The sequence below is a fragment of the Diceros bicornis genome, chromosome 6, assembly GCF_020826845.1.
Source record: "Diceros bicornis minor isolate mBicDic1 chromosome 6, mDicBic1.mat.cur, whole genome shotgun sequence".
Classification (NCBI taxonomy): Eukaryota; Metazoa; Chordata; class Mammalia; order Perissodactyla; family Rhinocerotidae; genus Diceros; species Diceros bicornis.
The window spans coordinates 13567444-13581015 of NC_080745.1; the positions used below are offsets into that span (position 1 = coordinate 13567444).

General features: G+C 36.8%; 1 protein-coding gene across 2 annotated transcripts in view; it reads right to left on the minus strand.

Annotated features, from left to right (window-relative positions):
• Positions 1-2195: 2195 nt before the first annotated feature.
• Positions 2196-13572, minus strand: part of PARG (poly(ADP-ribose) glycohydrolase) — a 124629-nt gene continuing 113252 nt past the window's right edge. For both annotated transcript variants that reach the window (XM_058542866.1, XM_058542868.1), the window contains exons 17-18: positions 3965-4093; positions 2196-3288 (exon numbers count right to left, since the gene is read on the minus strand). In XM_058542866.1, the coding sequence (XP_058398849.1) occupies positions 3134-3288; positions 3965-4093 (284 nt within the window). In that variant the 3' untranslated portion in view covers positions 2196-3133. The remainder of the gene's footprint in view (positions 3289-3964; positions 4094-13572) is intronic.

A 13572-nucleotide genomic window follows, 5' to 3' on the forward strand; every position in this document is an offset into this window, starting at 1 on the left:
AGACAAAGGATTAGGGTGGATCCACAGGGCTGAGAGAAGAAAATATAGGTCCTCTAAATCTTTAATTATCTTTAAAGTGGGCATACTAGGATTTGGGTCTTCCTTACATCAGAAAAAAACCATGAACATGCAGCCACACAAATGGGAGAAGACGGTAGAAAATAGACAAGAATCTATGCAATTGCTTCTCCTCTTGTTGAAGTTTTTAAGAATGCAACCCAATGAATTCTTTGCTCCCTCATATTCTTGGAGTGAGACAGCTTAATCCATATTTGGTTTCCAAAGCAATATATATTGGTTAAGTACCTGGCATAGCAATCATGGAGCTTGGTTAGATCTCTTTTTCAATCTCTCTTTTAAATACCAATTTGGGTCTGTCTGCCCTTAATGTCACTTCAACCAGCAAGAAAAAGAGATAATTCTCTCAGAGATAATTTAATGTACCCTACTGACTGCCTTATGAAGAATAAGCTCTGCTGGGAACTTGGTAGAGAACAAGACTGTCAGAGCCTTTGCTCTATCAGATCCTTTCATAATGAACTCCTGGAGGTTGAGATGGTATTCTCCAACCTCTGGGTTAGCTCATTGGAAAAACGGGCTAAAATATGTAAAGCAACTAGCACAGTACCTAATATACAGTAGGTGCTCCATAAATGTTTCCTGACCAACTATAATAATTGACATTTATTGAGCACCAATTATGTGCTAGACCCTATGATCATTGCTTTACATATAGTATTTCCTGATAGGTGCTAATAGCCCATTTTCTAGATGAGTTAAGTAAGGCTCAGAAATTCAGTTTATTTAGAGAAGGTTAAAATGTTAGCTAAGAATGAGGCTAACATTTGAACTCAGCTTGTCTGATTTAAAATCTCATGCCCTTTCCATTACTCCACAGTGCTTCCTTAAACTGTTATTGTACATGTGAGTAAGCCAGATAGAAAGCGAAAAGCAAGTGAGCTATATTAAAAACCTAAGAATTCTAAACTAAAAATATTCTTTCATGCCTCAATAGATTAAAGAAGGGAGGGGTAAGTGACATGAAATAAACAATAAACTCCACAAGAAAGAGAATAAAAAGGTGCTGTTAAATGTCTTAGAATAGATACAAAAGTTAATTCGATGTCTGATTTTTTTTTTCTCTTTTTACAGAGGGCCTTTAAGAACAAAGTAATTGTGTTGTCTCCATCTTCCGCGCTCCTCAAAAAATGGACATTTCGTTCTTTTCACATTCCATCTGATTAAACTGTCCCAAAACCACAATGTACTGGGACAAAGAACAAGGCAAGTTTTATTCTTGGAAACTCCTCAACAAGAGAGGAAGTCAGGTAGATGGCCCAGTCACTAAGCTTGTTCAACACTAAGAGCTGAGTCTTAGATTCTATGTTCTGGAACATTAGGCTGGGTGGTCTTCTTACCTGCATTTAATGATTTCTCTACCACATGAACCATCCTATACTGCTCATGCAACTGTTCACCTAGTCTTGGGGCTGAATAAGAGGGAAAGAATATGGAGACAGAAAATAGAAATAAAAATATAACCACGAATGCTTACCAAAGCATAGAATGGGTTGGTAAGGAAAGAGAAGACCTTGGTACCAGCAGAAATAAAGCCGGACACCTTGGACTTAGGGAGATAATTAAAAATCTTGGTTACTACGGTAAAGAATATAGTCATAGATAAGGGGCTGCCTTCAGGTGCGAAATTCCATTAACCTCTCAATCTCTATACAAACAAAAAGAGTTACAGACATTGGCTAAGGCCCCAATTTTTCCCTGCCAATACTGATACCAGAAGTTTGGACGATCTACTGAAACTCTTTATTAATAGGATTTGACTTCCAATAGCTTTTCCTGACAGTTGACTGTAAACTAGAACTTCAACAGTATGGTTTAGGATTATTTTAGAAAGATGAATAAGTGCTTTTGTGATTAATCTCTACTCTCAATTAACACAGAATTAGTAATTGCTTTCACTTTAACCTCCAAAAGACATTATTATTTATGTTTGCTGCCCATTTTAAATGGATGCAATTGTAAATAAAGGATTTAAACAGAGCCCCTGATAAAGCCTAAACCTAATCATTTTCCACAACTCCAGTTTTATTTAGATTTTATGTGCTTGTACACAGACACACTTAAAGTACTTCTATTTATATATATAAAATATAGATGACATGGGAGTTTCTGACAAATGATTTGTTAATGAAAATTTATTAACTACATATCCTTTGAATACCAGAGAAACTTCAATATGTACAAATCAGCATGAAGTTCCCAGTTTCTAAACTTTGGTTATATGAATATGCCTTAAGCACCAAGGAATAAAATAATAATTCTAATTTAAAAAGGAAAAAAATCCCAAGGAACAAAAAATCCTTCAACTCTCTTCAATCTGTTTTTTTTTTTTTTAACACCATTTGGGAAAACTCTCTTTTATTCTACTTTCCTTCCATCTTGGTCAGTTCCAAAAACAGTATCAATAAAAATTGATCAGGAGAAAAAGGATAGTCAAACCATTACAGATAAAGATGATGTCTCAAAAGAACTATTTCTGGAAATTATTCTGTCTTAAATACAAAATTGTTTTAACCTAGGAGATCTGCATTACGTAACGTACGAAAAACATCCAACTCTTAATTTTCAAAATTCAAAAACTTAAACAATGCAATTATAACGAGAGTTGGGGGTTAAAGGCTCACAGGGAGATCTTTAGCAAACCCAGTTAAAAGAGATTCTTGCATTTCAACTTCTTCCCTGGCATCACTGGCGTCTGCTAGCCGCAGAGGCAATTTGTATAACATATAGGCATCAAAAAAGAGACCTGACGGGCTGAGCACAACCTTTCACAGGATTTCACAAGAAATCTGATGGGCATAAGAAAGGAAAATCAAAGAATGAAGACCGAAATAGAAAAAAATGGAAACTAAATATATCTAAGTCTGTGTAAGTCAGGATGGAGGGGCTTAGATGTACAAACTGGCAATTCTGTGTATGTGGAAGGGATTGCATCCTTGCCTACAAATGTGGATTATATACACATTTATATGAAGTCAGTTCATATATTACACCTGACAATTCAGACAGGATGTTTCTGGTGAGAGCTGGAAGGAGGTGCTATTCACTCAGCTCTTCAGGCCCCGGTCCTTTGTCCTGGCTGGTTGCTGGTCTCTGCACAGGACTCAACAGCATGGTATATGAATGGATATAGCTTGATGTCTGGTCCAGGAGTGGAACAGTTTCTGCATTCTTCATTGTAATATCGTAGCAACAGCTTATACACTTCTCCTGGAGAGTAAAAGGCCAGATCGATTTACACGTTAAGATATGTAGATGGACAAAACTACTAAAGACTCCAGTTTTATCTTAATCTAAATAACATATGCTCAAATTTGGCTTTCGAAAATAGAGCATGAATTTCATATGCCTGGAAGCCTTGCCTGACATAAAGTTAGAATTTTAAAAAACACCTTAAAGAAACTACTTATTAGCTCATGATTACAACAGGCTATCCATGGTACATTATCCATGCATCGTTTTGGGAGTTTGTGGCAACTCTAATTCTACATTCAGACCACATGGGAGCAACGCCTTTCATGTCCAGCTAAACACAGTAGACGAGCATGCTGATAAACATGACTCAGAGTGAGGCCTCTTAGGTTTGAAGTTACCCTCCTACACCTTCCCTCTTTTAGTTTTCCATATGCACAGAAGTAAAAATGGACACTAACTCCAGCTTCTTGGCTTTACTTTAAAAAGCTGACATACTCATTCAAGACTTCAGATGAAACTCCGCCAGAAAAAAAGATTCTGCAAATGTTGCCCCTCTAGGGATCTGTCCCCCTCTCTCAAAGTCACGCTTTCATTTTTTATCTACTGTGATCCATTCGGATTTAGCAAGTTGTCCTCCTGGATGGTGTACAATCCATCTAGTTACCCAGTGTTAAGACTATCTCCTACTTACCAACAGTCAGTTTCCTTTCAGTAAGGAAAGTGTGCATGCTGTAAATGTCTCTCATCAATTCTGAGTCCCCAAAGGTGAAATAAACCACATCTCGCTCAGTTACAGCAGCTGCCAGTATCTGTATTAAGGCTGCAGCAAAGAGAAAAACACAGCTATATTATGACACTTTCCATCAAGACACCTTTAGTTCTTCCAGCCAGCTAAATTATAGCTGCCATAGCTTTATCCTGGATTAAAGATTTATAAACCCAATACACACGTTATTAGAAATGGCAAATACAGGATGGGTATAAATCATCTAGTTGTGTGACTTTTCAGACATGCTGCCAAGAATATCATGAAGCCACAGAATTCTCACACAGGTACCTTTTCTGGATTACAAATAAAGGAAGGTACATTTGAGGCAGCACAGTCAAGGCACTGAAGTGATATTTTTTTCACTTATATTAATCTTGAGCTAAAAATTTTTGTGTCTGCTTGCTTGATTTAATTATTTTGTCTTATTACATAGTCATTGGTCTTTTGTATCAGAGGAGTCTCTATGATTTTCCCTGACCAATGTACTTGGGAGGCTCTAATGCTCTCATTAACCCTACAGCAAGCATTCTCAAAACAGGCTAGTACGCATGCCCTTGTCCCTCCTGCACTCCCACCTCCACCCAATCACTGCAGCATGGAGGGAATGTTACTGAAGACACTAGACATTAACTCTAGTGTGCTGAAATAGGAAAATCTAGGGATTTCCCTAGAAATCAAAGTTACAAATCACCAAGCCTGAAGTATCTTTCCAAAAATTAAGTTCTTTATAATCTTAATCTCAATAGACAAAATTTATTTTAAATAACAACAACAAAGCTGAATATAGGCACAATAAATGCCCTTTTGCTAGTTATATATCTTTTCCTTCATAAAAAGGGGGGTGGGAATTAATTTATGGATAACTTTTGTATATTTTTAATTTTTGAGAGCATGTTACTATTCTATGTATTCAAAAAACAAAATTAAAACAATAAGAATGGGAATGGGGAGGAACCTATAACTGAAAGCAAACTAAAACAAATCAACCTAATTTTATTTCAAAAGTGTAATGCAACTATACTGAAGGGAAAGGAAAAAGGAAAGAAAGAAAGAACTAATCCAAGTAACTTATGAACACAGTATTTGACTACACACCCTCAGTCTTGGGCAAGGAGGAAAGAATTGCAAACAAATCTCCAACTCTTTTTACTAGGTTTTCTTAGCACAGTAGTACAGGCAAAGCAATTTTGAAACTATTTTTAAATATATTACAGAACTGAGCAAATGAGTAAATGTGTTGATACTGTTGGGAGCTGGGGTTCTCACCATGGAAGAGGGGACACACAAATGCAGAATGGAGGAAGATAAAAAATAACTCTGTGCGGATGGATTGAAATGGAAGGCACTGGTGTGCACTCATGACTTCTAAAATACGTACATTTGTTATGTGTGAGTGTGTGTGTGTGTGTGTGTGCATTTCCTAGCTTTGTCTGTTGAAAGGGCCAAAAAGTAGATACCCCACTAGCAATGAGCATACCTAAAGCCCAGATCTTGCTCTAATACCACTCCCCCTAAAAGGAACTGGATTCCTCAAGCAAATGCCTGATTCCACGGTTGAGACAGGATAGGTAGAAGTGCTCAAAAAAATCATGGGGGAAAATTGATGGGAGCTTGTAACAAGGATATAGGAACCAGTTTAAAAGAGTTCCCATTAGCCGAACCTGGACAAGCTAAGCACCAAAATATTAAGTACAGTAATAAATTACAAACCATTGAAAAAATATGAATTCCTGAGTCGAGACTGATAATACATAATAAATAAACAGAGGAGAGGAAGGAGGGCTCTTGCTCACAGGAGAAAGCCAAAGACTTAACCAGTAAGTGTGGAGGGAGTGCCAGAACAGGAAAATTCTCTTCTTGCAACCATCACGGTAAAGACCGGGTCGCAAAAATCATTAAAGGATGTTAAATCTAGGGGGAAATTTTGTCTTAAAATGTCTTCCTACAGAATGCTTATTAGCTACAAGGGAGGAAAAAAACAATATCTATACAGTGGAAAAACTGAACAACACTTTGACTAGGTGATCAAAATTAATATCACCAATGGGGTCAGATGGCCATCAAGTGCCTCTAGACAATATCATCTATGCAGTGCTCTGCTGAGAATGCATAACCTCAACCTAATCATAAGGAAATAGTAGACGAATGCAAGGAACATTGTATTTTCCAAACATGTCAATGTCATAAAAGACAAATAACAGCTGTGGAAATACTCTGGATTCAAAAGGAGGCAAAAAGACAACAACTAAATGCAATACCTGATCCTGAACCCTGTATTGGAGGGCAAAAAGGTATAAAAGGTCTTATTAGGGCACCTGACAAAATTGGAACATAGATGATAGAGGTAGACAAAAATACTCTATCAATGTACATTTATGAATTTAATAACTGTAATGTGTTTATATAAGAGAATATTTTACTCTTAGGAAACACACTAAAGTATTTAGGAACAGGGGCACATGTATGTAATTTAAGCTCAAATGGTTCAGAAAAAAATTATGTGCATATGTGTACACATATATGTATATACCCACATAGAGTATTTACTTTTACTTTTTGTAAATTTGAAAATATTTTCAAATAAAAAGTTTTAAAAATTATGTAGGAAAGAAAAATACTTCTAAGTTGAACTAGTAAATTTGATATAGTTGAGTATCCCCCATATTTGGAAAAGAATCAAAGACATTATAATACATGTGAGATTCTAAAATACCAGAGTATTTCCTAATTTTCAAACTAATATTTATTGATTATCCACAATATGTGAGGTACTATGATTAGGCCTCATTAATTGCAGAGTGTTGAAAGTAATTACTCTCAAAATAGAGATAAGTTTTAATTAAAACTGCTCAACCAACTTACACATACATTAAAGCTTCAGTACACACAATTTTAAAAGGTTCCTAATTAACCTAAGCAACATATAAAAATGGAAACTAATGAACTGTCATCTTCCTCTACCAAGAGGAATCATTTCTTACCTTTCAGTAAGAATGAAAATTTGGTTTTAAATATTTCCTACTAAAAAAGAGAGAGACCCAAAGAAAAGTCCTTTTAGGCTTATTTCTTCCTTATATACAGAAATACTAGATCACTGGTCATTTGCCACTTATGAAAAAGAAATATTAATAAAAACATTTAAAATAAAAATTTAAATTTTATTAAAAATTTACTAAATTTTAAATTAAATTTTATCTCCCTATAGAATTTATTTTAAAAATGCTTCACAGGCCATTTTGTCACTGTGGATAGGCTCTTGGAGCTAAGCTTGACAGAGCTACCAAAAAGAGGCTGGATCCTATTAAGAGAAAAGCAAAAAGGAAAACCAATTCACATGGGGCCCACCCGCTGGCATAGCAGTTAAGTGCGCAAGCTCTGCTTCGGCAGCCCAGGGTTCACAGGTTTGGATTGCGGGCGCGCACTGATGCACCGCTTGTCAAGCCATGCTGTGGCAGCGTCCCATGTAAAGTAGAGGAAGATGGGCACAGATGTTAGCCCAGGGCTAATCTTCCTCACCAAAAAAAAGAGGAGGATAGGCATCAGATGTTAGCTCAGGGCTAATCTTTCCCCCACACACACAAACCAATTCACATTACATTCCTGATTTCACGTCCACTTCTGTTTGGGTACACACTGTAATATAAACGTGCAGACAGGCTGGGACAAGAGACAGGAGACCTGAGTTCAGCCCTCGCCCTCCTGTTAGCTATCCAGCTCTAGGACTTTGGCCAAGTCACTTAACTCTCTTGGCTTCATTTTACCCAGCTATGCAATGAAGGAGTTCAATCAGATGGTCCCTAAAGACTTTTTCAGAGTGTAGAATTCCATAATCTCTTCTACAATTTTTCTCCTTGCATTGGATATTAGACTATAAATACATAAATGAAAATTTCAGAAATAGAAATTAATCTTGACCCTGGATACATCAGTAATCACTGACAAAAGATCATTTTAAACAGACCAGTCTTTAGACCTCACTATTTACAACATCCCAAGACCTCTGCAAATCTAGAAAATTCTGTCTCTTGATTTAAGTGAACTCTCTTGCATCACAAGTTAGATGAGAATAAATCACAAATCTAATAGGGTGTGTGGACTGACTCCAAGTATGATATAAAAGCATCAGATTCTAACTTCAAGCACAACTAGGTGCCAAAATAATCACTTAAATTAACCTGCAGGGAGCTTGGTTTTAATTTTCTTTTTTGGCATCAATGTTAAGCTATGAAGGAAATTCAAATAAATATGAACATCAAAAAACAATTCATAATGTCCTTCTGCATCAAATGAAGCAAACAAAAAAATGAGTAAAATGACGGATACGCATACCACAGGTGTGGTGTGAGGCCATCAGCATGTAATATTAGTAACAATCGCTGACGTGAGCTCTCACAGCATGCTGCACTGTTCCAGCAGCATGCTTGCTTTACAAGCACTAACTCAAGATTTACAAGGACTAACTCACTAAATCCTTACAAAAACTGAATAAGGTAAATATTAGTGTTATCTCCATTTTTAAAATAAAGAAATATAGGGATCAAAAGGTTACGTAATTTGTCTAAGATCACAGAGCCAGAAAGCAGTTGGAGCCAAGATCTGAACCCTGGCAGCCTGACTCGAGGACCTGCACCCTCACCCACTATGCTGAAAGCTGCCATGCCAAGTCATTCTGCTCTGCTCTAAGCAAACCTACTATATGCCAGCCAGAAGAATTTCCTCAAGTTGTTTATTTACATTATTTAAATGCATGCTGCGAAGTAGGCGAAGACAGTATAGATTTGAAAGTACTACTGATGTCCTTCCAATGAACCCCAAGGTGTTTTGTGAGCTCTCGTGCCCTGATTACCCTGAAAGCTCAAGCACTGCTACCAGTCCCAAAGGCTTTTGCTCACTCTAATAGGCCAACTCTTATTCTCTAATTGGTCTTGTCCTCTGGCCGCTGTTTTTAATCTTGACACCACCTGCCCCCTCAACCAAGGACATTACTAAAGGCTCAATCTTTGGGCCTTCTCCTTGCTTTAAATGCACTCTCTTTTCAAGAATTCAACCACCATCTCTAGAACCATCTCAACTCTCAAATCGAGATCCAGGCACAGAGTTTGTGGCCAATAAAACATTTAATAGCATGAGCACAGACACTGGGCTCTTGGGCATCAATCCCTGGTTTGAATCCCAGCACTGCCACTTGCTATCCATGTGACCTCAGGCTAGTCACTCACCTCTCTATGTCTCAGTTATGTCACCTATATAAAGATAAAAATAAAACCTACCTAATAGGCTGCTATGAGCTAATACATGTAAAGAAAGCATTTAACTACAATTTCCTAGGACAAAGAATGCACTCAACATGTTCTCAACTAATAATAATACTAAAACATATAACTAAGGAGTCTTCCTTTCCTCTAGGATCACTCAAGTGCAGTACTGTAAGTCTGGAACTATTTGGTCCCAGCTCCTACCATGCAAAGATAAGCAATGGAAATAGAAGGAGAGAACGATGCTACTGAGTTAGTTGATCTGCGAAATGGCTTTAGAAATTTTTTTAAACTGTCTAGGAGTTGCTGATGATCAGCCAGGTTTAAGAATCACCAGGTTTAAGAATTAGTTTGTATAGTTACCCTTCAGTTTGTAGCCTCATCTTTAAGATGAGGAAACTAAGGTAATAGAGAGGCTAATAAACCTGTCCAAAGAGACAACTAGTAGGTGTCAGAACCAATATTCAAACTTGGCCTGTCTTCTTGAGAGAAGCAGGCAGGAGAGGAAGCAACACACATTGACTAGAGGGAGCATCTGATCCTAGGATCCCGTCATCCCTGAGGCCAACTCTACTTTTCCCTTCTCAGCCACATCAGCTAATAATACCCTTTCAGGCTTAAGCGATAAACTACATTAGTGTCTCTTGCAACTGAAAGAATCCTAATTCAGAACTTTTTGTGTGTGTGTGTGGTGGGGGGGAGGATCTTTGTGGAATAGTTAACACTATAGTAGAGTCTTAAAGGAACAGAAGGAATTAGCCATATACAGACAGGCAGTTTCAGAAGAATGTACAAAACCTTAGATTAACAAAAGGCACACAGAGGTTGTTAAATAAATTTGTTAAATAGAAATTCATTGAGCATATATTGTTTGCAAGTCACTTTTAGGTAGTGAAGGTATGGAATGGGGACAATAAAGAAACTGCACGAGACTATAACATCAAGATACCTTTTAATTATGGTAAATTAGCAATGGCATAATCTCTCACGAGTCAGGTAACATAGTAAGGAGATGTATAAAAAACACTGAAGGAAATGCAAGGACAAATTGACAAGAACACAATGGAAAGAACTTCAGAGCCCCGCTCGACCCCTTCACAACAAAAGCAGATAAAATCTGAAGAATATAGGGTCTGATCTAATAGGTATAGAATCTAATAGACATAGAATAAGTTCTACACCCTTCAGAGACTCATCTTTTCAAGTGCCAACATAATATCTATGACAATTGACTATGTTAGGCCACAAAGAGAAGCTCAAAAAACTCCAAAAACTAGAAATAATATTATCTACATTCTTTGATTACAATGAAATAAAATTAGAAATGAGATAAAAGAAACATTTTTTTTTAAACAGCCATTTAGAAATGGCTTTAAATTATCTCCTAAAAATCTCATGGGTGCCTGGCACCTGGTGGTACACTTAGGGTAGGAGTCCACTTCACAGTCTCCACTGAGATGGGATGTATAAAACTGCAAAAATGTTGCTTCCACCCTAACAATTAGAATAGGCCAAGTAATCTACAGAATCATAACTTTTCCTGAGTCTAGCAGAGAGCTGAGTTTGCAAGGCAACCAAAGCATAACAAGCTCCTCCAAGAAGAGATGAAACATATAAACTATTATCTGTGAAAGAGCACAGGGGAAAGAAGTGGCCATCATACAAACGGGTAAGAATAAATCAGCTAAAAGTTTAACAAAATTTTAAAAGCCAAGTGTGGTCTTAGGGTCATTTTGGAGTAGCTAGAGCCCCAGAAATAAAGAGAGTTCACATTCACTCAAAAGTCTTTTTCCATGGGCCTCTGAGGGATGCTCAGAAAGATGGAGGGCCAGGCAGGAGGACAGAGAGAGCCCCTTTGGTAGCACCAGCATGCAGGAAGTGACTGGCTGCTGCTGGGGGACAGGCAGCAAGCCCCGCCCTCTTCCCCATGACCCTTCTTTGCTACTCTCTAGCTCCTAGTGTTGTTGGATGCCTGGGGCAGAAAGTTGTTAATAAATGTCTGTTGAATGAATGAATATATGAAAATATTCTCTTAACAGCTGTCAAAATAATGTATAATAAAAGCAGTTCAAAATTAAATTGTAGGGCCGGCCCCGTGGCTTAGTGGTTAAGTGCGCGTGCTCTGCTACTGGCGGCCTGGGTTAGGATCCTGGGCATGCACCGACACACCGCTTCTCCAGCCATGCTGAGGCCGCGTCCCACATACAGCAACTAGAAGGATGTGCAACTATGACATACAACTATCTACTGGGGCTTTGGGGGGAGAAAAAAAAAAAGGAGGAGGATTGGCAATAGATGTTAGCTCAGAGCCGGTCTTCCTCAGCAAAAAGAGGAGGATTAGCATGGATGCTAGCTCAGGGCTGATCTTCCTCACACACAAAAAAAATTAAAATTAAAAAAATTAAATTGTTAATTTTTTGAGAAGATTTTTTGTTACAAAAACAATATATGCTCACAACAAAAAAAATACAGATTAAAGAGAAAAGAACATCTCTTTCACTCACCTAGAGACAACCATAGTTAATTTTTGTACATAAACAGGTAAACATAGAGAACCTCAAATGTGTGTGATATTTTATATTCATAATTTAATTTTAAAATGGTTTATATGGCATATACTATGCATTTTCTCCCATTTGTCAGTATTTCAAAAATATCTTTCCATGTCAGCAGATACACGTACACCTGCATAATATTTCATTACATAGATGTACCCTAATTTCTTCCTTTTCAAAATCAATTTTAGTCAACAATCCCTCACTGAAGGACATTATGACGACTTCTAATTTTTTAATGTTTATTCAAGCCAAAGAAGGGGAGGGAGTTGTCAAAAAGTCACTCTACAGTTTAAATCCCGATAATTGAGAAAATGAATTATATAATGAAAATCTTTGAATACTATGCTTGAGAGTCACCAGAGGAAGCAAAGCTGCAGTCTGAGAGAAAGGCTTTTACGCCATAAAGAAAGAAACGAAACGAACACACTGATAAAGCTTCCCAAATTGTCCATCAAAAATGACCAAGGCTTATGGCAGACCTGGCTTCTGGATTGATGATGTGAATCTACTCATTCATTTTACTTAAGAGAAAAACAGAAAAAAAGTATCTGTCATAAGATCAATAAGCCCAGAGTAAAAAACAAGTTTCCTGAAACAAATGCAGGATGATAAAGAATTTCATAAAATAAAAACCAGAGATTCTTTCTTCTATAGACTTTCAAAACACTGAAAATAGCACCATGCAGTTTTTGTTTTTGAATAGGAAGAAAATGTGGGTGAAAGTCTTTAGAATGAAGGAATAGGGAAGATTTTTCTAAGCATGCCACAAAAATGTGAACACGAAAATTAACTCTGTATGACAACAACCCAACAGGCTGAAATAAATGAAAAAAATTGAAAAAAATACCTGCAACATCAGACAGTTTAATAATTAGTATTTCTTAATATGCAAAGAGTTATTACCAGCCAATGAAAAATCAAAACGACTTCCAAAGAGATAAATGAGCAGAAGACAAGAAAAAGCAAATCAAAAAACAAATAAATATGGCCAATAAACATATGCAAACTGTTGAACCTCAGAGAAATTAAAAAGATTGACAAAATGCCATCTTGGTGAGGCTGCTCATGCATGGAAGTCAATGTAAACTGACACAGCCTTTCAGAAGGACAATTTGCAACAAGTATCAAACTATGAAGTATATATACCCTTTGAGTCATTAATCCTACTTCTAGGAATTAACTCTAAGAAAATAATTATATACTGGACTATTGCTTATAAGAAAAAGAAAACAAACCAACTGTCTATGAAGGGAAAACCGGTGAAATAAATTATGGTACATAGACACACACCACAGAATACTATGTAGCTATTAAAGAATGTTGACAGGAGCTCTACATTCATTACTATTGAAAGCTATCCATGAAACTGTAGGGTTTTCAACAAAAAGGACATTAGAGCATAGAATTATATTCTTATAATGTCTTATTATATCTTATTAATGTCAAATGGTTACATAGATTGGTACAAAGAAATGTCTGAAAGGACAGTCACCAAAATGTTAACAGTGAATTCTGGTGATTTTTACAAACTTCATGATATTTTTCTGGACTTAAAAAAAATAATAAATGTGTCATCTTTGCAAAAATAAGAGACTTATAAATTATGACAGACTCAACTGTTCTATTACCAACAAGACAGATTTTATCTATGTCTAATTTGGTTCTCAAGGCCAGCTGGCTGTTTTATGTTTGCTTTTATAACTGTGGTGTAACAAAG